This window comes from Balearica regulorum, chromosome 1 (genome assembly GCF_011004875.1).
Source record: "Balearica regulorum gibbericeps isolate bBalReg1 chromosome 1, bBalReg1.pri, whole genome shotgun sequence".
In the NCBI taxonomy this organism is placed as follows: domain Eukaryota; kingdom Metazoa; phylum Chordata; class Aves; order Gruiformes; family Gruidae; genus Balearica; species Balearica regulorum.
Genome location: NC_046184.1, coordinates 132,241,406 through 132,266,402, shown reverse-complemented (window position 1 = coordinate 132,266,402; position 24,997 = coordinate 132,241,406). Strand labels below are relative to the sequence as shown.

Below are 24,997 nucleotides of genomic sequence, written 5' to 3'. Positions count from 1 at the left end.
AATTTTATCAATATAAATTTTTAAAATTAAAAAAGTTTACCTCTTTGGATAAACGTGTAAACAAGTCTCCTCCCCTGAGAAAATCCAAAATAAGATATAGCTTCCCTTCTGTTTGAAAAGCTGAAAAGATCAATTAAAAAAATTAATCATCATCTAATTTTACCTATGGTCAGAAGAATAACATACCAAATAATGCACCCTTATTTTCACTATCAAAATGAATTCTTCTTTCTCCTTTGTGGAAAAAATTATTTAAATTAACTAACTAACTGTTCCTCTATCGTGGCTCAAGTAACTCTCATGTCATGTGAAATCAAAGTATGTCTCCAATGAAATTTATAAAAAAATAAACTATACTTAGGTTATTCAGCATTTCATTCCAGATTTTGGAAGTAAAAAGCCTAGATTTAAAAGGGCAAATCAGTAACTAATGCACGTTTTCTAAAACCTCTGGAAACTCAGCTTAACAGGGACATCTTCTCTAGTTTGCAAAAGAGTGACAAGTAAAATAGTGAAAGCTACATTATTTAAGCCACATCAGAAAGCGATAGAGATCTGAGGTTTGAACTATAGGAAAAATTGGATCCTAAAAGAAAATCAAAAACTGAAAAATAACGAACAACAGAAACTATTCTCTATCTTTTTTCAGTTTACTTTCTGCATGATATGTGAAGAGTATTGATTTCCTCCCCCGTCCACATGAATAATTTTTTATGGCTGTCCATACTATTAAAATTAAAAGCATATGCCCACCAATTTTGATGCAACTGGAACTAATGCCATTGCATATGTTTTCTATAGAGTAAATAAAGCAAGGATAAGAAATATTTAAGAAAAAAGTGAATGACATATACAAAAGATAAGATGTTTTGGAAAAGAATGGCTACACATAAACAGAAAACTTTTTTTAATAAAGCAAAGGGCTACATACTCTCAGTCCTATAGATACAACACTGTGTGTGAAGTGAGCCATGTGCTCACTTTGCATGAGAATTACTACACAGTAAGTCTTTGCACAATCAGGATTTAGATAGCACACTAAATTTCTATGATTCTCTGAACCATAAAGCAAATATTAGGTACTATCTTGACAAGCACCCATTTTTGCGATACAAAAATGAATTTTTCTGCAACTCACCGTAATGTAACTTGACAATAAAAGGATGGTTAACTTCTACCAGGATATCACGTTCCATTTTTGTCCGAACTCGATCTCTAACTACAAGAGAACATAAGATTAAAAAAAAAGAATTTACATTATCTCCTATGTTTCCTGATGTAGCATTCTGTAGTGTTACAACTTCTGTAATATTAATAACTAAATAATAAATAACTAAATAATAAAATGTAATAATCTGTAGTATTACAGTTATCTGCAGATCACTATACAAAGAAGAGACTTGAGATAGAATTTACTTCACAGTGCAGAATTTTCAATTTGCTTCAGTTTCTGCAGATTAGCAAAATCTGACGCTGGGTAAATACATTTAACAAAAGCACAACAGAAAACATAACAACCCTTCAGTCTGCCCTATACCTAACCTTTTAAACAGTAGAGCAAAACTGCCACAGCTATGTATAGAAAACACAACCATTCTCTCTACTGTTAAGAAGTAGGGAGAATTAAAGTTATAGTATAATTGTATGTATAAGTTTATTTTGCTATCATAAAGATGCTTATATTGGCTTAACTCATTCAAATAACTTGCACTGTTAAGATACCAAGTGCCTTCACAACTTGGAAGGGAATTTTTTTAAGATTTCCTTTCTTTGTTATGAACTTACAATAAAAAGAATATTCATTCAATGTAGTGCGTACTTCAGACAATCTTTCTGATTTTTAAAAAGGTTTACTGAGAGTAAACGTGTGCATGGAGGAGTATACCAGACAGCAGAAGCAGTTACTGCTCAAGCTGCCTGTGCTGTGCTGTCCCACCCAGGTGGCTCCGAACAGGACATCTATCTGTTCCTATGTCGCTCTGGATTTAACTAGCTGTGGATCACGTGCGGACGCCGCGCGCGTGGGGCTGGCAATCCACGAAGACAGATAGGGCAGTCAGCTGAGCACAGCACCTGCTTCAGCTGTCCTAGGCAACTCCCCTGCCACTCCAGTCAGTGCCTGGTTCCCATCGGAAGCTCCAAATCCGTCAGGGCACGAACAAAATGCAGAACTCTTCCAGATGAAAGCTAGCAAAGTTTGCTACAGTGGTTTAAGGTGTTGCATTGCTTGCTTTCCTTTATTCTACATTTTGTTACTACCCATTTCCCAAATGTTACAACTTCTTGAAGGAAGCGCCCCAGAGCAACGAAGTCCAGACCAAAGCGTAAGTTGCTGGCATTCCTCGTACGGTTAACAAGCCACAGTTCTCAGGTATTAAACATAACAAGGCAGGAAAAAATAGTCAAGAAGCAAAAAAGTCTTTTAGAAGTTTAGCTCTCTTTTCCCAGAAACAGGCACTTACACGTACTTGTGAAATAAAGTTATATAGACACATTTTCATAATGAATAAAGCTATCAAGTTTCCACCTCTCTGCAGAACAGATTCCTAAAAATGGAAGCACATGAAATAAGTGCTCAGCAAACAGAGTGAACATCACATTTGAATGTTGACCCTTACATCTAAAGTCATGAAAATGGCACAAGATAGCTGTGTGATTTCACTGTTCCAAGGGTTCATGTGAATTACAAAATTGAAATTCAGAATATTCTGTTTTGTTTTATTTTTTAGGCAGATTCAGTTGAGAAAAGAAATCAAAAGACTTTTAAGTACCTATAGCTATGCAACAGATACATAGATAACAAGCTTTATTTCTGAAAAGCTAGAGAAAGCCCAGATTTTACAGAATCTCAACAACAAAAAAAAAAGTATAAGGAACTGAACTCATTTCAGACATTAATATTAGCCATTAAAAATCTGACTTTTGTTGACTATAGTTTCCATATGTCTACTGCTGGAAGTACTGATTTTTCTTAATACATTTGATGACAGACTCTCTAGCAATAATTTGGCCCTGTTTCTCTCTCTTCCCGTCATAAAGGGGCACTGAAAGATGATACCTTCTATCAGAGTGTATTAATAAACTAGTCTCTGCACTAAACAAAGTTTTATGTGTATATTCTTGGATTTGCTCTGAACATTAAAAGGTTGGACTGTGCAGTTGTATCGACGTGTTCTGGCTAATACAGTTGCATTTCTATGAAAATATTCTCTCTAAATTTGATTGGTGATTCATGCACACTGCTTTCAATTAAGAAGCGGTCTTAAAGGACATTTTAATCTTTACTTTTAGAATACAGAAATACCTTTATGAAATTGATTTGAAAGAGCTAAAGAACTTTAGACAAGTAATACAGCATAGTATTTAAAATTACAATATTAGATCCCCAAAAATGTTGCAATTATGGAAAACAGAATTAATTTCAGTTATTTTCATATTAAGATTTCAACAATAACCTTCATTTGCTTGCAACTCCATCCTTCCTAAAACATGAATCGCAACCAAAAGACACTCAAAAGCATCTGAAAGTTCAGTACTGAAAAGCGTGGCATCCTCTTCCTATTGTCACCTTTCCACTCAAGCCCTTTGCATCCTTGAATTCTTAGTGCCCACAAGTCTCCTTTTCCATCTGAAAGTCAAGCTTCCAGTTTCAGTATTTATCAGTCTCTGCCATTTGTAGGCAAAACCAGATCCACAGCTTGGACTGTAATTATGACATGTAAGGTTAAACCGCAATCAAAAGGTGATGGAGAGAAGCCCTCAAACGCCTTAAAAAAGCAACTGCTGAATGACCTTTGACTCCAGTTCTGAGCTATTAACAGGCTGGAGAATGAAAGGCTATTGAGGATATCAAAGTACCTTAAATAAGTGGAAATCAAATTCAGAAAAATAGGAAGTAAATAATGAGAATAACACGTGCCACAAAACACAGAGGAATCAAAATATAGGAAACTGTTCAAAAACACTTACACCCTCTGTAATACTTTTAAGTGAAAGTGATACACAATGAGATTTCTAAGAGACATATTCAGCACTAGATCGTAAGCAGAAAAATTTCAGGTTCAAAATTTTAGCAGAAGTTCATAATTCAATGTGAGTTTTTGTTCCCTGCATCACTCTATGAATATTTTCAGATGAAACCATATGTTAAAATTGCAGATCAATATAATAATCAATAACACAGGTGAAGTACTACAAGTTGTGTGAACGATCTCAAAACCATCATCGCAATTTCAGTGCAGTCATGAGTTGGGAGAAGTACAAATAGACAGAAGTATTAAACAATGGCATAAAACAACAAATACACATTCTGGTTAAGGCATTAGCATGAAAAATCACTTTCATTTTAATCTATAGTAAAAAAATACATTATTTCTTTTTTCTTATGGAATTCTCCAGGTTAGAATTGGGATTGTTCAGGTTTGAACTTATTTTGATACTGATGCCATTCAAGACCAAAACTACCCAAGAAACAAAATACTTTAAAACTCCTTTTTGCTCAAGAATCTTAGGTGATTAACTTAAGATTTTATCAAATATATCCTCCATCCAGAACACATATCAAAAATTTTGGGAAAAGGTACCACATACTTCTGTTTTAAGTAAAGACTTAAACTACTGTGCTTAGAACTTTTAGAATAAAACAGCTGATATAGTGCACTTGTAAATATCATGACCTAAATATAAACTGAGCAAAAGGCATTAACTGCATCCTTGGTGTTACACAGCAGATGAAAAAAGGAAGGATATTAAGTTTCAAATAACAGCTCAGGAACAAGTCAGGTGGCAGATGTAACACAACTACTCTATTACTGCCATCACCTAACTTAGCATGGAAAGGAACCTACTTTCCCCTGTAACTATCAATATAGTACTCTTTTCTTAATTCTTCCGGGTTTACAATACACAGCAGTGTATTCTGCTATTTGTTGTTTGATAAAAGAAAGTTCTAAAATACAATCTGTAGAACAGCATGTGTGTAAAGATCAAGTTTTGGTATAATGTCCCTGGTTTCTCCTCCCCCGCCCTTTTCTCTCTAAACAACACTTACCTTTCAAGGTGGCCTTTTTCAATACTTTCATTGCATAAAGCTGTCTAGCATCTGATCCTGAGATTTTTTTGACAAGAAAGACCTGCATTGAAAATTAAAAAGAATTCTTAAAAGAAAATAAAGACAAGTAAGATCAATATATTTTGCTATGAAATTCAAGTATTCAGTACTATTTCAACCTTATTATTTCTTCAAATACTCTTATTAGCTGCTTTGACAGTTCTAGATTCTGCAAAGCCAAACTAAAATTTCCTTGCAGTTTCTCCTACTATTCCTTCAATTCATAATCTAAAAGGTTCATTCAAGACAAACAGTCTGCCAAAGTATTGTTAGTTTAACTTAATTGATTTCAGTGAATTAAAGAAAGGATGAATTTGGATTCTCTCAGAAGTTGAGACAAATTTGAAACACAAAATTCAGCTTTTTCATATTAATCTCTAAATAGTTTTGTCTTATTAAAATTCATAAGATGACATAGCAAAAGTGCTAATAAAATAATTGTCAGATATGAAAATAAATGTGTGTACAAAAGTTGATTCAGAAAACAATATGAAACAATGCATAATCTTATGTCACAAAACATTTTTTTAATAACATGGTTTGGTTGAGTTTTGCATGTCCCAATAAAGTACAGGCTCAATTATTGTGAGTATTTCATTTCCTTCTTTAGTGTAATGGGATTTCTTGAGTGAGATTGTTTTTAATATCCTTAACACAAAATGAATGCCAGTAGAGCCAAATTTTAGATTTAGAAATGAGGAAGAAAAAAAATAGACCTGCCACAGGTTTTCTGGTTATTTATGAAAAAGCATAGAGACATGCTGTGGTATATGAGAATGTTAAACATGCTAAATAAAATTAGTTTTATGTCTGCTTTTGTATCCAATTCCCACTTACGTTAACATCCCTTTGCATTATCCAGAGATTACCAGAACATCAAGAGACCTTGTAAAGCATGCAAATTAGTATTTTTAAACTGAATGGGAAGTAGTGACATCTTTCCAAATTATTAGAAAAAAGGGAATATGGGTTTTGTACTATTAATCCTTTTTGCATAAGAGCTAAACCAACTGAGGACAAGATTAGCATTTTTGCAATACTTTGAGTCAGCCTAGACAATTATTTTTGCATTTTCAAAAGTCGCCCCCCCATCAGTTATAGCATTGAATTTAGTAATATCAATAAACGTTATTACAATTATCATTTATTAGCTTACATTTCCTTGCCCCTGAATTATTTAATTCTCCTGATTTGAAAATTTGCAAATAAAAGCTTGATCACGCTTCTGGATGAAATCAAACAACATAGGAAACCACCTTTGGAATCAGGTTTCTCAGTGAATTCTTACCAGTTTGAGTACAAAATTTTATAGTTTCTAAACATGTAGATTTCCAAGCTTAACTGGAACTGCTACTCCAATAATGTGACTAACAGTAATTTCCTACCACCAAGAGAGAATTGGACTGATTATCCTCATTTTTCCCCATATCCAAGATGGATTTGACATAATATGCTAGAGCTTAACATCAGATCCAGAATTGCAATTAAGGCTGAAAATGGATGTAAAGGCTCTGTTGTCTTACATTGAATATTCCATTCTGTTTCAATGATCTGTCCTGCCACATGAAGTTAATGTTTTGCTTTCAAGTTGGATTTGGACAACTAAAAGTATGAATCACGTACACCTAGTGAGATTCAGTGGAGGGCCATGAAGGTGACCAAAGGGCTGGAGCACCTCTCCAGGTTGAGGGTTGTTCAGCCTGGAGAAGAGAAGGCTCCGGGGAGACCTTATAGCAGCCTTCCAGTACCTGAAGAAACCTGGAGAGGGACTGTTTACAAGGGCACATAGTGACAGGACAAGGGGTAATAGGTTTAAACTAAAAGAGGGTAGATTTAGATTAGATATAAGGAGGAAATTCTTCACTGTGACGGTGGCGAGGCACTGGAACAGGCTGCCCAGAGAAGCTGTGGATGCCCCATCCCTGGAAGTGTTCAAGGCCAGGTTGGATGGGGCTTTGGGCAACCTGGTCTAGTGGAGGGTGTCCCTGCCCATGGCAGGGGGGTTGGAACTAGATGATCTTTGAGGTCCCTTCCAACCCAAACCAGTCTATGATTCTATGATTTCAGTGTGGACAGTACTCACTAAGTGTCAAAACCACTGAGTCTTTCACAGAGCTTCAAATAAATATCAAGGTATGTTGTGCCTTAACCAAATTATGACAGATAATCGCTAGCATGAACACGACTAGGACATACCATGTTTACTTCAACAGCCATTATTGCCTAAAATTTATTTTTTGCAATCAGTGTCTGCTACAAAAATAAATTCTGCCTATAGCCTCTGTACTGGTGTTAACCTAACATCAACAAGTTAGCAACTAGGGATACTTATCAAAAAAACCTTTCAACCCTCACCCCCTCAAAGACAGAAGAGTAGTAGTTATAGAAAACTGACAGTTCATTTTAACAGTGAACATCTGATTATTTCAACATCAACCCAATTTTTCTATGGATGTTTGAGATCTACAAACTAGAAAAAAAATTACTGCTTTAAAAAGATCTGCCACAATTACAGTGGCTAGTTAGGACTAATTTAGAAAGCAGTTTTCTCTTGCAACATTGACTTAATGCAAGATTGTGGCTGTTCTAAATATTTCATTCCTAATGTTATTCAATGCTATATTCCAGAATAAGTGGTTCCACAAGAGTTCAGGTACCAACCTTTCCAAAGGATCCTTGTCCTAGTACTTTCAGAAGTTCAAACTGTGAAGGGTCTGCTTTCTCATGTCCTTCCTTTACATGGTGAGTTATTGCAATTTCTTTGATATTTCCTTCTTCCTGACAGAGGAAAAAAGTGGAATAAGTTTACATTAGTGGTGCATCTTCCTAAAATGCTTATAAATTCACAATATGTTGAAAAATACCAGCACCACTGAATCCAACGAACTACACACTCCCAAATGTAGATAAAAACCACTGAGCAACACTATTTGCATAGTTAAGACACAAACAATAAATTACATCTGTTACAAAAGGCAGTATTAGTTCAGTAACTATGTGGCTTCAACTTTTAGGGATCCATCCGAATCCAGACAATAACAGAGCTGACAATAACAAGTCAGTGATTCCCAAGCTTTTGTGCTTAGGCCCATATTGTTTGGTGCATAATCTCCATTGCAGATTCACAACCCACTAATGGAAACCTATCTTCTTAAGAATTTAGTGCTCTCAAAGCATACCTAGAGTGCATCAAATGGACAAAATCTCTTAGGAAAGCCCTGCTTTATAACACTGGAATGAGACCACTATGCTGCAATGATGCTAATGCTCACCTTTATAACACAGCATAAGACTCGAGACATTTCCCCACAAAGCAGCACACCCTCCACCCCCATTTCAGCAGCAATAAACTCTCCACTTGCCACTGAGAAAATTCTGGTGAGGAAAAGAATCTCGTTGCCTCTCTTCTCAAGAAGAGTGTCTTCTATGAAAGCTGCCAGTCTTCACCATGCCCCCTTCTGTGAAAAACTAGTCACCAAAAAGCTCTAAAGGGCAGTGGATCTTCTAGACTTTTTGTGCTCTGCACTTAATACAGTATTTTCTGTACAGAATTTGAAAATCCCCTGAAAAGCAACACTCCTTGCCACACAAGGAAAGAATTTCAGAATTTATCAGCAACTATTCAAAAGTAAATAAAAAACCTGCATTCTTGTCAACATCATCTGAAGAACTATTTAGGCATTATACACAATCCAACATAAGCAGCGCTGACTGTAAGTTAACTTAAATCACACAAATATACTAACTACAACTTCAACTTTTTGTGCATTCTCTTCCTATTTCATCTATGGGCTATAGTGAATAAAATAAATCCAAGAAGACTCTTCCTCTATTTAATAAGGAAGTTTCAGATCTGTTTCACAGAATCAGACTGGTTGAGGTTGGAAAGGACCTCTGGAGGTCATCTGGTCCAAGCTTCCTGCTCAAGCAGGGCCACCTACAGCTGGTTGCCCAGAACTATGTCCAGACAGCTTTTGAAATCTCCAAGGACGGAGACGTCACAGTTTCCCTGGGTACCCTGTGCCAGGGCTTGGTCACCCTCACAGTGAAAAAGCGTTTCCTGATATTCAGAAGGAACCTCCTGTGTTTTGGTTTATGCCCACTGCCTCTGGTCCTGGCACTGGGCACTGCTGAAAAAGCCCAGCTCTGCCTGTCCTCTTTGCACCCTCCCTTCAGGCTGGTCAAACATGATTTCACTGCTGTGAATCCATGCTGACTAACCCCAGTTACCTTTTTGTCCTTCATGTACATGAAAATGATTTCCAGGACTACTTGTTCCATCAGCTTCCCAGGGATCAAGGGGTGGCCAACCATCCTACAGTTCCCAGGGTCCTCCTTCTTGTCCTTTTTAAAGACAGGAGTGACATATGCTTTCCTTCAGTCCTCAAGCACCTCTCCCAGTCACTATGATCATTGGAAGATAATTAAAACTGTGCTTCTGCAGCACTAATTTATGTATTTTTCAAGTATTCAGCAAAATTTATGTGCATGAATTATTGATGAAAGTATCCTTTTGTACCTGGTCATTTCAGTACTGTGCATAAGTGCACAACAACTGTCCATACACGTGTCTGTGCTCAAACACATGCTTCTCCTAGATCAACATTTCTCTTTCAAAAGATTCTTTTTTTTTTCCAAAAGATTCCAAGCAAAGTTGGAAACAAACTGCACGTAACAAATCCTGAGCATGTATGTGTTAGAGAGTGTATATATATAAAAAAATTTCCAGTGTATACTTTTGAATAATGCACAGAACATCCTGGCAACTTTTCAAATCAGAAAGTTAAAAAAAGATATTTTAATGTAATGAACTTGGATTTATCTTAGGTGTTCTAAAATTAAGATGATCAATAAGGATAGGTGCCAGTTTTCATTGTAAGACGGCCAAAATTTTGTATGCGTGTACATGTATGCATGCTGCGTACTACTCCTAATAAACCTAACCTCCTTTTCCCTTTCAAGAGAAAATGCTACCATTGTTGACTCAAGGCTGAATCTTTACAGAGTTTGAAAGAAATATTGATTCCTTTTACTTATCAAAGGAATTATTTGCTGGTGGACATTGGTATTTTCATCTTTTAAATTAGTATATGATCAGTTGGATCACTCACTATTTAAACCACCCACTGCAATCTTAGAGAATCCCAGGGGAGGAGTAGCACAGTAGAACAGATTGCCAAGTACACATTACTTCAGATACTTCGATCCATTTCTGCTTAACTGTTTTATCTATTAGCTCCCTGGCAATCTTAAAAAAGTAAAAAAAAAGTGTGAAACAGAACTTCCTCAAATCTTTCTGTTATCTGCACAGATTAAGGGACACAAAGCGATCAACTAGACAGACAGATTGCTTTAAAAGCACCACAAAATGTAAAAAAAAACCCAAGAAATGAAGAAGAAAAGGTATTAACTTGTTCTCTATACACAAACAAAAAATATTTTTTAACGCAATGCAATTATTATGCAATCAACTTCCCAGTGGTTATTTTGGGCACCCTCTTAAAAAAACCCCAAACCATTACTTCACATTCCTGATACTAAGAGAATATTCCCAGTCTTCACAGTTTCTCAGGGTTCAGATACTCTTCAATCCTTATAAGGCAGACCTAATACAACTCTGTTTTAAACAAAATGGAACTCAGATCATATCCTGCTTTAGCAGCTTGTCCATAACATATGTTTGGGAGCAAGACTTACGACAAACAGTTACTCACAAATTTGCAGTTTCTTTTTCTGACACAATTGCTGAATATTTGTTATTTTAACCTAAACAATATTTTGCAAATGCAGTTAAAAATACAAAAGCTAAGCCTTTTATAGAAATGTAAATTATATACAGAAGTAATCAACACTGACTGTACCCACTGTCTACCTGAATTAAAATACAAGCCTTTCACACTGTAAAAAGAGCTCTTTCTCAGCCAACCGCACTAATTACATTAGTTGGTAGATGCCATGTTACAGTAAGCTGGAAGAGAAGCCACACAGCGCTCTCAAGGCCTTCTTCACACTAGAAAGTAAAACTGTCACAGAAAGCCACATTTAAAAAAAAAAAAATACTGCATTACTCAACTTAACATGGTTGCTACTGACTTCCGTTATCATGAAACTAAATATAGAATACAAGGAAACAAACAGAAGGTAACATTACCCTGAGTTTCCTGAACATTTCCTTAACAGTATAATAGTGTTAAATCAACACTGTCCTAGAAGGGAAGTGAGTGACAAACAAGTTTGTGTATGAATTTAAAACACCACTATTTCAGAATAACTTCCTGTACTGATATAGCTTGCAAGTCAGAACTGTTATGGTCAGTAAGTATCTCACTGTAAGTAAGCTCTTAGTAATGTACCTCAATACATGTCTATGCACAGGAATGCATAAGTGTATAAGAAAGAACACTGAACTGACTATATTCCACAGACAAATCAAATCCAAAAGAGAAAAGCATTTAAAAAAAAAAAAAAATTATTCAGCAGCATCAAGGGTGACTCATTTTTCTCTTTAGGAATCAAATTAGAATAGCAAATATGCTTGTCAAGAAGGAAAAAAAAAAGAGGATACATACCTTCTAGGCAAGCAGTGAAACACTATGTAACCGTTATTAGGCTATAAAAATAATAGCCTAATCATGTAGCTGGAAAAATTCCATATTTTAGGTACTTCATGACGCTAAAAACTCACTTTTGTTCTAGTAAATGGATTTATGTGAATTTCTTTTATGTTCACTGTTTAATTCAAGACTAAACTAACTCTGCTGTAACATGAAAGACTTATATTTGTTTCTGAGATCTTATTACAGGAACAACCATTAGATAATGCATTAGAAGGAAACTAGACTTCAAACCCTAGAGGAAGCAGAAGAGTAAGTATTTCTCAGTAGTAACGAAAGACCCCAGAAAAGCAAGAGAAAAATGTGAGTTTATCTATACATAGAATCTTCTGTAATTTATCCTTCAGATTTCTGAATTTTCAGTAGGAGATCTGAAAATGGCTCTATGTAGAGCTGGATGTCATAACATGCTGCTTGCTTTACACAGATGAGTTTGTCTGCAGACCTTTTTCTGAGCTGTATGTTCTAGGGGCAAGTCAAAAGCTGGTCCAGGGCTAGTAAACTGGGCTCTGAACTGCTAGGAGAGCTGCCAGTATCATCTACAATACCATTTCTATTTGTCATGCTTTAACCCCAGCCAGCAACTAAGCACCACACAGCTGCTCGCTCACTCCCCCCTGCCCCAGTGGGATGGGGGAGAGAATCGGAAGGGTAAAAGTGAGAAAACCCATAGGTTGAGATAAGAACAGTTTAATAATTGAAATAAAACAACAACAAAACAATTGTAAGGAAAAGGATAATAACAAAAAGAGAGAGAAATAAAACCCAAGAAAAACAAGTGATGCAAATAAAAAACAGTTGCTCACCACCCACCAACTGACGACCAGCCAGTCCCTGAGCAGTGATCACTGCCCCCCCAGCCAACTCCCCCCAGTTTACATGCTAAGCATGACATCATACGGTACAGAATATCCTTTTGGACAGCTGGGGTCAAGCTGCCCTGGCTGTGCCCCCTCCCAGCTTCTTGTGCACCTCCAGCCTACTTGCTGGCAGGGCATGAGAAGCTGAAGAGTCCTTGCCTTAGTGTAAGCACTACCTAGCAACAACTAAAACATCAGTGCGTTATCAACATTATTCTCATCCTAAATCCAAACCACAGTACTATACCAGCTGCTAGGAAGAAAATTAACTCTATCCCAGCCAAAAACAGGGCACTATTGTTCTCAGAGGGTTGTAGTTTAAACTTATTTTATTATGCATAATAATTCCAATCTCTTTATAGATTGATTTTATTTTCTAATCATGCATACAGCAGCAGAAAGAGTACATTGCCCTTTTACCTCTTCTTCTGATTCCTGAAGATAATGCAACAGTGATATGAAAGGAAAAACAAGTAAAAGTGAGAGAATTCTGGAGTCTGAGCTTAAACTATCTGTAGACACTTTAAGAGAGGGTTGCCAAACATGCACTCATAATACTTAGTTGTTGCAAGTGCCATATGAGAGATATTCTTATGACACAACCTAAATCTGATAAATTTAGAAAATACAATAAAAACTCACTTGAATTTAAAAAGCACCTCAAAAAATAGTAATCGTGGACCACAAATTTTATATGAAAAGGACAGAGAAACAACCAACTAAAGTTCAAATAAAATAATAATGATATGTATGCTCTGACACTGACACTGACAAAATAATCCACAGGGAAGGCTATCCAGAATAAGGAACATTAGCACATCCAAACACCACAGGGGTCCTACTGCACCTCAAATTCTCAGTTTCAGGTTCTTGAATAAGTGCACAAGCACAGTGTGAACATAAACAATGACAAGTGCTTGACAAAGAAAGTCCAAAACATTGGGACAGAAACAGGAAATTCAGCAAGGTTACCTTACTCTCAAATATGTGAGAGAATTAGATGTGAATTAACTTAAACTGAACATCAAAAAATAATCTAGTTTGTCATGTGTGGAATGTTTACTTAGGAAAGGTATCCCCAGAAGACAGATTCTGCCTCTTCTGGGTACTCAAAATTATGTTAATATGAGAAGAACTATTTTAACTCTTTATGATAGCGTATTCCAGATAACAGCTATTAAAAGAGCAATTAGTTCATCAGCTTCACAATGAGTGACAAAGATCTGAGTATACACTCTTCAATATATTGAAAGTAGAAGATAAAATAATGAAAAAGCAGCAGCTATCTAAAAATTTGAAAATTTTATAGCAATAATAATAATGGAATGGTGTATTTGAATAGTTCCTACACACAGGTGACATTTAATGGGTGTAAAGTCATGAAATGACATAAAATTGGAAAGGTAAGAAAAAAATACAGGGGAAACATTTACAGCTTAAGACATCCAAAGCATTCAGGTCAAATAGAATGTGACTAAGAGTAAACTAGACCTGTCCTGAACAGAAAGACTGACTGCATTGTCTCTGCTGTCAGCTTCAGTAAACTGAAGTCAGATGAAATACAGAAAGTTAACCAAAACCAAGATATTCAAAACCAAGATATCCAAAGGTAAGATCTCTAATGAAGATATGCATGCACAACACTTGCGGGTTGGAGCGGGCCAGAAAAGTTTTATTTGATTATAACAGCGTGGGTTTTTTAAAAAATGTATTTGTGGTCAACAATGCACAGAGTAACAACTGGTATTTTTTATATCATCAAGAGTGAAGATAAGTAAGTTCAGTACATGCTATAGGTACCTACAGCTTAAGGCTTTTGAAAGAACATTCCATTTGTTTTTACCATGCTAAAACACTTCAAAAGGATTGGCAGTACATTTTTGATGACTGTGATGTCTGTTATTGTGGAAAATGGGCATTCTTATTTGATGATCAAAAAGGGAGCAACAGCAGTTAAAGGCTAAACAAAATAAATGGCTTCTTCACCATACCTGAATTTCAGCAGGAAGCTTTGAACAAATTCAGAAACAGATTTCTGAGAAAATTGTCTTTATAAAAAAGTTCATATATGGATTTAGAAAACCCCAGAAGTTCCTATTGCGTGAGAGATATGATGAATAATTGTATCCTATCTCAAGTCCTTTGCATGAGGAAGGGGATATTAAAGATAACACACAAGATCCATATTCCATTAATAAAAGGGACAGAAGTGACTGCAAAACAATGTTGCATGTTCACTTTCCCACAAAATGAATATGACCTAAATGTAGGTGAAAATCTCCTTAGAAGTGCAATGAATTTCAGGTGGCAGATGACTCAGCACTGATCAAAGAACTTTCCCTCTGCACACTTGCTGGCTATATGAAATATATCAAGAAATGCAACACAAAATCTGTCACATCTGAATAAAAGGTTTCACAATGAGAGAAAGTAAAAGGCCACATACCAACCCCTTCGGCATCTAACAGAGATGGAAGTTATGAAATAACTGACAAGAAAAGGAACAAAGATAAAACATTAACCCTCACACTCCTATTAAATAAAACAAAACCTCCAGATTTTATGACATCTTTTCTGGACAAATAAATACCATAGTATGTTTGCTTTTGGAAATGAGAAGCAATTTGCCTCTTAGGAGGGCTTTTAAATAAACTGTATTCTTCTATTAAGTGGCACAGATGACTAGGACAGACATGACTATACATATGCGAGTTCATCAAAACCCAGTGAGAGGGAAATCTGACATATGCAAAAAATCCTTAGATGGGTCCTGTATTCAAAAAAAAGTTCTTTCTGGACAGCAAATATTGTTGATATGCTGACCAAAAACTGTACAAATGGGGTTAAGACTTTGACTTAAGGAAAACATTAGGTAAACAGATGAACAAATTTTAATCTCAATGAATAATTAAAATCTGTTCTGATATCTAAGCGAGGTTAAGTAACTACTAGAGAAATTAACTTAAATACTGATATTCCTGGTTCCAACATTACCCAGGTTTCACCTTTATCTGTAAATTCTGTCTTGCTCTTAACAGAATTAAGAGGGTACAATCAGAACTATCTTCTACATACAGTTACGTATAGACTTAGTTATCTTGAGGGCAAATTAAGTCATTAAGTAAGAGTTTGTTCAGATTTTTCACTGCAAAGCAACCTTCCAGTTCCTGGTCTTGTAAGGTCTTCTCTGATTCATTTCTTATTTTTAGTACTCATTTTTTAATGTTATTTTTAAGTCCTTGCATCCCTGCTAGACACAGTAGCAAGAAACTTATTTTATGCTGCATGTAGAGCAACAGCCTCATACTACTCTTAGTCCCAGTCTCCCTGCCCCGACCTGCAGAGACTGCAGTTGCTAAGGCACCGACCACGAGGCTGTGCCCAGCTGCACGCTCGGTGGCATTGCTAGTCCTTTCAGAGTCACTGCCTGCCAAAGTCAAGTCACTCCCCCAAATTGTGCAAGATTCTTTGTTCCTAATATGCAAGTTGGCATTTAACTGTGCCAATATTGGTATTTTTAACGCTCCTTCTAAATGGACACGATTAATACTTTAAGAAATGTTGGTGGGATCCCACCAGAAACTCCTCCAGGAATGTTCATTAATATTTTCTATTTAAAATAACATTTTAAAATTCATTTAAATCTGTTTTATATATTTATTTTGTATAGTGATAATTTACACATGAGAAAGAGCCAGAATCGCCATTAAGAAAGTTCACAATTCTGGCATTTCAACTTCAATACAGTCAGGAACCAGAATGAAAGAAAAAAAAAAAATAATCTTTCTCCTAGTTTTAATCACAACAACTAAGTCAGATCTATATTCCCAGTATTGGTGAACACTCCCCTCAAACATTAGCCATCTCTCAAGACAAGACAGCCCTAAAATAAATTTTAGAATTAAGTTTCTGAAATAAATAGACAATTATTTCAACGGTATTAAAGTGCAACCCTTTCCTGATAAGACAGGTAATAGTAATTTCTATCAGTGTAAAGGACAGTTCATAATGTAATACTATGTAATGCTGTTCAGCTGCACCTAACGAATTTTAACTTATCTGACAAACTCACTGCTGTACCAGTTTATACTATTGACCATACAATTTTCAAGAAAAAAGCAAATCCAATGAAGAAAGAGCTAATTGCAATCTTTTCCACTTGAAAGTTGAGCAGTAGCAGCAAAAATACTGCTTTTATCAGTTTTCATTTGTTAGTATTAGGCATGTAGCTACATGGATTTTTCCATGTTCGTTATGGAAGTAGCATCTTTGTTTTCACCCCTCTCAATCTCTTTTTCAGGACTGTTTTGCTTCCTCTAGACAAATGCATGTTCTTGAGGCACATGTGCATTCAGCACAAGTGAAGATAAGGCTGAAAACAGAAAAATGGATTCCCAGCAAGTTACTTAACACTGTTCCAACCATGATTGCGAGTTCCCTTTTATTACTTTGTTAGCCTTCATTGGACTTATCAGAGCTCAGCTGGACATCACTGTATTTGGCAAAATATTTTTCTGTCTCTCACAGGCAGAATAATGTTGATTCCTGTAATCAAATAGAAACCATTTCTGAAATATTGACTATGATATTAAACCTTGGTGCTGAAGTTACATAAAGCAGTTATGTCCTGTAAGGACAGTAAGCTTATTAGATATCCAGTGATTTTAAAAGGATGACTCCTTTTGTTGGCACGGTTCCCCAGCTCATATACATAATTTCCTTTTCCTCCCCTCCCTTGAGTCAGGAAGTCTCTTAGATGCATTTTTGCTTTCCCAACTTGTTATGAATGTAGGATCAATTTTCAGTATTACCTGAAGAAATAAGACCCGTATGAGCTGTACTTTTTGAAGTAAAAAAGAGCCAACAAACTGAAAACCAATTACTTGTATTAGGGCTTATGGAAATTTTTATTGAAAATATGAGGAGTGTACCAGTCTAGGTATTTTTAAAAGTCTCAAACACATTCTATATACATTCATACATTCTCTACTCATTACAGTCCTACCTTTAAATTCAAAGCTGCCTTTAAAAAAATAAATTTAATGTCCAACAAGCCTTTCACAATCTCCCATTACTTCAGTAAGCAACATTAGTGAGCTAAACTATGGAATAAAAAAACCCCATTCCTTATATTTGTGACTAATATTCAATTTGAGTCACTTAATAGAACTAATGATTACTTAAATGCTTGTACACAAACAATTGTTCTAAAAAGCTGATTAAAATGCTGCTTTTGAAGTAGCAATTATTCTAATACAACAAAAAGCAAAGCACTGCCATGCATAAAATTAAGTCGAGCTGACTTTAGGATATTCTGTGTATGTTGTCTGTTTTACACTAGTACTAAAGAAAAACAAGACTAGAGCAAAGCTCTAATTAACATGGACAACTGAAGTCAGAAATACAGGTTTTTACAATTTATGTCTTTGCTTCTTTTTAAAAGACGGAAAAATTTACACTTTCAACTGACATCAAATTACTTGTTGCAGACAGCATCTATTGTTCTACCTGACAGTATTGTTTTACCTGACAGAAAAAAAGATTTCCTGAAAGCAAACTCTATTTGCAAATGTTTAGTTTCAAGGTTTATTTTTTTTATTCTTAAATTGTGAAGTCTCCAAGAGAAAAACAATGCATAGAGATAATAAAGAGAAACGACTGTATAGAGAGCAAGGAATAAATACCTTCTACTCTTTTTCATTCCTGGCTTTCTACTACAACAGTTTTGAGATCTGAAAGGATGTCTATGTCCACATTTGTTCCAGGTAGCCAATTCACATAATGAAGACTGCAGACCTGGTTACTGAGATTGAACTCCCCCCACTCTTTTGGTATTACAGATGAAGCAAGATAGGAATCTGAAGGATGAGTCCTGTCCCAGAGCAACACGCCAAAGGATAGATGAGGGCCTTTGGATAAACATGATGGGTCAGGCTGGGAGGGTAGTTCTGAAGATGCTTTCCCTCCTCAGAATGAAAATACAAAGGCTAGGACAGAAGTAGGACTCTACCGCTTCCTTCCCAAAGGAACTGTGAGCAGTAGGTTGTTTAGCTGGTAAAGCTGAGGAATTCCTGTAAGCATTTTAAAAGCTCAATGTTGGTCACCAAAAGCAGTTTTGTAATGCAATTCTCTTTTGATCAAACACCATGAAATTATCTCATGGACTAGACTGTGCGTGTCAGCATTGAAAAAAAAGACTCATTGGGTGGAACTTTCATTTTCCAGTAGCTTTGATACAACTTTTGCTCCTACTTTGTAAGCACTAACATTTCAGAGCATTGCAATTAACAAAAATAATTCAAAAGTTAAAAAAAAAGATTTTTAAAAAACTGCCCACGAGCATATTCAGCACTAATCTGTGACAGCCATGATTCCCATTTTGAGATAATATCCTAAATATACTCTAAAATTTATATGGGCTGCACTGTCTATTATTTTAAAATCAACAGAACGTTAAAGACGATATCATCAAGCTGCCATAAGTAGATAAAATAATGTATTTTTTTTTATCAGAGACTAAGAAATACCTGTGGAAAAGAACTATAATTCAGGACTATGAGTTGATAAATATTGATTTTACAAGGTTTACATTAAAAACCCTATATATAAGGCAGCTGATGTTCTATTGTTTTACATATATGTCTTGTTTTAGTGTTTCACTTATGGCAAGAAAATTAAATTTCATTTTCTAACACATACTGCAAAGCTTCCACCAGTGCATAGGCTAGTAGGTGTTAAATTACTATCCCTTTTATTTACAAATTAGACCTGCTTCAAAACAGTATACACGAAGGGTTTTAGGGGTGGTTTTTTTTGTTTGTTTGCTTTGTTGCTTCCTCCACCCCGAAAAGTATTTGCAGACTTACAGGAGGAGAAACATGAAAAGTGATTTAAGTTTCAACAGTAAAATACTTTATTGTGTTGCATGTTTACATGTATTGTTAAATAGTTTAGAAACAGTGCTCAGCATAATACAGGTCTCCACCAGAGATTTTTCTCAACTTAAAAACCCACACCTTTTATGTTTAAATATATGCTCAGCAGACCATTATACAAACTAAATGCCTCCTATGACTAAATTATCATTTAAAAGTTGAAATAACCATAACATTAACTGTAACGTAAGCAAGAGTGTCACTATTCTTAACACTGTTTTCAGAAGTAAATTTAAGATATTAATAAGCCTGAGTTATTTTAACTGTCACTCCACATATAACTAGATTTTACAGTTTAAAGTACTACATGAAAATGTAACTATTAAAATAACCACTAAGCATGAATTTTAAAAATACAAACATTTTTAATAAAACTAGACACTAAGTGAGAAAATGTAACATACAGTTAAGCTCATACATTTCTGGAGAGAAAAAAAAAGTTTTACAGTATTTACATACAGGTAAAAATTTCCCAATAAAGTTAAATTATCAACAAGTACCTTAGAAACTTCTGCAAAATATGAGCACACCACAAACATTTTTTTTTTTTTAAATACAAAAGGCTTTGTCTACAAACGACACTGATCCCAAAGCAGTGAAAGACTAAAATTGCTTTGAAAGTAGAAGTTTAATTAAAATAAATTTTCCCCTTTTCCCCCTTATTCTTTTAAATAAGAAACTAAGCTCACCCGAATAGATCGAACACGTAGAGCCAGAAACTTAAACATGACTAAGAAACCATGATGTTTAGATTTTCTGACCGAGCAATCCTACGTCTAGCAAGGAAGACCAACCCTGGCGTTTTTGCTGTGACCAGCTGTTCCGGCAATTAGAAAATTTCCTGTCAGGCAAGTCAGACACAGTTGGGGGGTGGGGAGAAAAAAGCAGGGGGGAAAGGTCAAAAAAAAAAAAAAAAAAAAAAAGAGACACATTGGGGGTTTTTTTTTGGTTTTTTTTTTTTTTTTTTTTTAACCCCCCCCCCCCCCCCGCAGTAAAGAAAAACTAGGCAGCAGTGGTACTCATGTTGCTGATGCTGTAGAGATCAGCACAGGAAACTTAAACAGATTGCCTGATAGCAACATGCTGTTGCAGATGTTATTTATTCCTGGTTCCTAGATGTTGATCTTTTTTGTTCTTTTCTATTTCAGAAATCATGCTATTATGCAACATTTCACCAGTTAAGCAGAACAGCAACTATTTTAAGTCCTACATGTACTAATTCTATTTTTATGATTTTTAATTTAATTTTACAAAATATTTTATGGTATCATATATCACTACTTTTTAGACTTCAATGCAGAGAATGTGGTATGCTTATGCTTAATGACTATTTTTATTTACCAGAGTTGTTAGAGGAGCAAACAGACTTTGTGCATAGCCCTTTGAAATCCTGCACATAGAAAATGCTACACAGATATTACAGAGGTTAGGCCAAGACAGCCTGCAGAAATTACTTGAATTGGATATCCCAGCTCAAATGTCTGAATTATGCACCAATATTATATTGCTCTGTAGAAAGAGAAAAATTTCTTAAAGTAATAAAAATACCTAAGCTTTCTTCCAATGTTTTAAAAAAACCCCTTCAAATGTTTCTAAGAATCAGTATTCAATGTAATTCAAACAGCTAGAGATGAAATTTTTAATTTGATCTCTCCCTAGATTTAGTACTGACGTTATTGTTCTGAATATTGACAGTATCTTTAGGGTTTTTTTATATTTATTAAAACCACTGAATTACATAGAGCATGCTTCATTAGAATCTGGAGCAAGACTGCTTTTCCTCAAGCAACAAATAAATAAATAAAGGCAAGTAACAACATTTAGTGGAAGGCATATACAAGTACTCAGCTATAAACAGATCCAGGTGATTCCATTTAGTGACTGTACCAAAGGAAACCTACAGGAAAATACTGTACCTCCTTCTGCACAAGACATTAAAACAAACAAACCCTCCAAAACTACCTCCCTTGATTGGGTTCTAACAAATATCTGGATTACTGCAATTTTTTTAGATTTTAATTCCCCTTCAGAAGACAAAGCCAGTAATTTGTTTATTTCCAGTGACAAAACATGCTGCTTCTATCTCTATACCACATCCTAGCTGCCTACAGTATCAGTTTCTAACCTTTTGCCTTTAAAACCTGAATTATGTGTCTCCCCAGTATGAGTGAAGACCCTCTTGCCCAAATGCAGAGATGAAATAAAGACCCCTAATTCCTGGCTTTATCAGGACCCCACAAGCAAAAAACATTCCTTTTTCATGTTCTCTTGTACTCCTCCAGGCCTTTATTTGTCACATCAATAGGGATGCATCTTTCAAATTCTCTGCATTGAATATATACAATTATTACAATAGATGATACAGGCATTCAGTAACTACTACTACACCTCAATTACCATGTGCTTTTTACAGTTCAGCGTGTTACAGCCTTTTGGGAAGAAACAGCCTCTACTACAACAGTAGTAACAAAACATGAAAATGATTTGGTATTTGATTTAGGATAAACAAAGCTTCTCAAACACAAGAGGTTACTGCAACACAAAGTTTTTGAGTATTTCATAAATGGTACAAAAAATACTTAAAGCTTTCCTCTCTTTCATTGTTTTAAATTTCCAGCTTCTTCCTCCTCAAAACTGACATATCTCAAGAACTGCAGTTTAACAGCAATATAGTTGTTTAGACTTTGAAGACTTAAATAAACAAGTAAATGAGAGACCATTCAAGCTCTCCGCCTTACCTTGTCAAGAACATTTATGAATGCACTAAAAGCAGAGTGATCAGGAATCTCCAAATCACTAAATTAAACTCTATGGTAGCAAAGAGAGCTAAAAGCAGAAATGGAGAGTAAGTGGTAAGACCTATACTAACTATAATGTTCTTTAAAGCTGAAAAAATACTGTGGGTAAATAACCTTTTTCCTTCTCTTTTTCTCGTAAGGGTACGAGCATATTCTGCTGCAGATAAGCTGTATCTGCTAAGGGTGACAGGAATAAGGCATTTCAACTGCAGCATTTGTACAATTACTGACTTACTACTGCTCTCCAAAACCTTTTATGTGACCTCCTAGTGAAGTACAAAGCACAGTGCTCAGGGGTCAGCGGGGTTACTTCACAACAATGGTTCTCCTATAACTGGCATGGGTCTGCAGCAGGTGGAAGAAATTTCTTGTGTTATGGGAGAATAAAGCCTACATGGTTCCCAAAGAGCACTACCAGCCAACCAGAAACATTAAGATATATGCTACATAATTAATTTTGAGAATCTCTGAGAAGAGAGCTTGCCCTTTTAAATATTTCATCGTCTGAGAAGGAGACAGGTTAGAGGGCAGCAGTCCCCAACAGGGAAGTCTGTGATAACAAGGACAAATTGCTCCAGCAAATTGCTCCGCTTACCTTGAAGTCTTTGATAAAGATTTGTATTATACATGATTATCACGAAACACAACTGTCTCCAAAACAAAAGGAATTTGCTATGCTCATCAGTGACAGTTCTGCCAACTGCAGAACCCCACCTGCACAATGCATTTCGTCCTCCAGTACAGAAATATAAAGTCAGTTCATTGCTCATCTTCCCCTCCTCCTCTTTTAAATTGGATGCTCTGAATTTACAAAAGCAAAGAGAAAATGTGATCAGACTTGCTGTCCAGACATTCAAGAGAATGGGGCTCACAGCCTCCACAGAGAGCAGAACTGAAAGATGCTGGAGGAGCTCTCAAAGCAGTAGAGAACACGTGGGAATCCATAAGTTTTATTCAATAAAAATGTGCACGTCACAGTGGAACGCTCACTTTTACATGTAATCAGAAAAAGCTGAAGCATTTCATCTTAGTTGAGTCCATTACGTAGACCGACAATCTTCCTATACTGTCAGTCCAAGAAGTGTAATAATGCAAACGAAGTCTATGTGCTGCTAGACTAGCAAGGCTCTGAAGTAAGGATTGCCTTCAATTCTCTGGAAAAAACAAAGATGGAGCACACATAAGGAATGAAAAGCCCTCATTTGATGAGGGTCAACAGTTGAGGAAGAGAGATACTTTTTTGAGTTTTCAGAAGCTGAGTAATATACTTCTCTTCATAATAAATACATTTGTATAGCCAAAGCAGCAATATTCTATTAATCAGGGGGTGTGGCAGTTTCCATCTGCTAGTTTACAGGCTTTTCAGGGCTACCATCTGTTTTTTTTTCATTTAACAAGCAAGCAGCTTGACTTCTAATGATGCTTACACTCTCAAATTATTCAATTCTCTGACCAAGATCCAGAAAGTATGCTGCACCTAAGACACTAAGTACAAAATAAGTCACTCGGAAAATCCATTAGAAGACATCAATGAAAGAGTTTTGCTGTAACCTTTCCTCAACACCTGATGACATCTTGGGAGGAAAAAAATACTCCAGGGTTTGCCACCTTTGTATGGGTTTGATAACTAACTATTAACATCTCAGACTAAAAGCTTTGCACTGTCTACAAGGATGCTCTAACTTCCTACATGAGGACCACAAAGTCCATTCTTACACAGGTAAGATGCATGCATTTCACTCTAAGATTCTACCAAAATTCATCTAAGTTGCAGCACAGCATAGTGCTTTGGAATTTCATTACATTAAAGAAGAAAAAAAAAAAGGTATTCTGCCTTTTACAAAGAAAAATCTGGGCATGCAGAAGGGAATAACTGGATTCAATTTTTACAGATGTAAATGGTTTGCTTGGGAAACTTATTTGTTCAAGAATCAAGTTATTTGATTGTCAAATAAAATAGATGTGTACATATATTTAAATGTATTTAATAACATACATTAGAAGGAATGTAAGAATAATGGACCACCTTACAGTCTGAATTTAGTATTTGTAACCCAGGTCATTTCCCTCACTGTATTACACAGTGGACACCGTTTTGTTATACAGCCAGGTTATCGTCTGGCTTTAACAGAAACTGCAACTTACTTCATAACAAAGAACATGGTGTTATGGTTTGAAACAACTGCATTGCTATGGCTGTAAAGAAAGCTTCCTCAGTTTGATTTCTGTGTGAACAGGCGATAATTACACATTCAAGCATGTGTAAGCAATGTGAAAGAATAACTTGATTGCATACCTCATCTCTCAGTAAAACTACAAAAATATTAACTTGTCGCTGTCTTACTACTGATAAGTTATCCAAGTAGCTGTTTCAGCTACAATTATCAGTCTCTAGAAAATGAGAAATCCCAAACTCAGTAGTCTATGAATACTTGTGAACCCAAATATTTCTGTAATATTTAAGAAATTCTAGCTATGTCTTACAACCTCTACCACAGTCAAGAATTTACATCAAAATACTGACAAAAATACACACATAGAAAATTGAAATGTAAAAGTTCTGCCAGTAAAAGGAAAACAAACATATCAATACCATATCAGGAGTACGTTCATAATCATGTTAATACACATGATTTTTCTTGTAATTGGAAACTGCTACTGAGCACCTGAACAGCAATAT

General features: G+C 35.6%; 1 protein-coding gene across 2 annotated transcripts in view; it reads right to left on the bottom strand.

The window, feature by feature from the left end:
* Positions 1 to 24,997, bottom strand: part of RPS6KA3 (ribosomal protein S6 kinase A3) — an 84,102-nt gene that overhangs the window by 37,192 nt on the left and 21,913 nt on the right. For both annotated transcript variants that reach the window (XM_075775060.1, XM_075775070.1), the window contains exons 3-6: positions 7,772 to 7,888; positions 5,051 to 5,132; positions 1,139 to 1,219; positions 41 to 120 (exon numbers count right to left, since the gene is read on the bottom strand). In XM_075775060.1, coding sequence (XP_075631175.1) covers positions 41 to 120; positions 1,139 to 1,219; positions 5,051 to 5,132; positions 7,772 to 7,888 — 360 coding nt within the window. The remainder of the gene's footprint in view (positions 1 to 40; positions 121 to 1,138; positions 1,220 to 5,050; positions 5,133 to 7,771; positions 7,889 to 24,997) is intronic.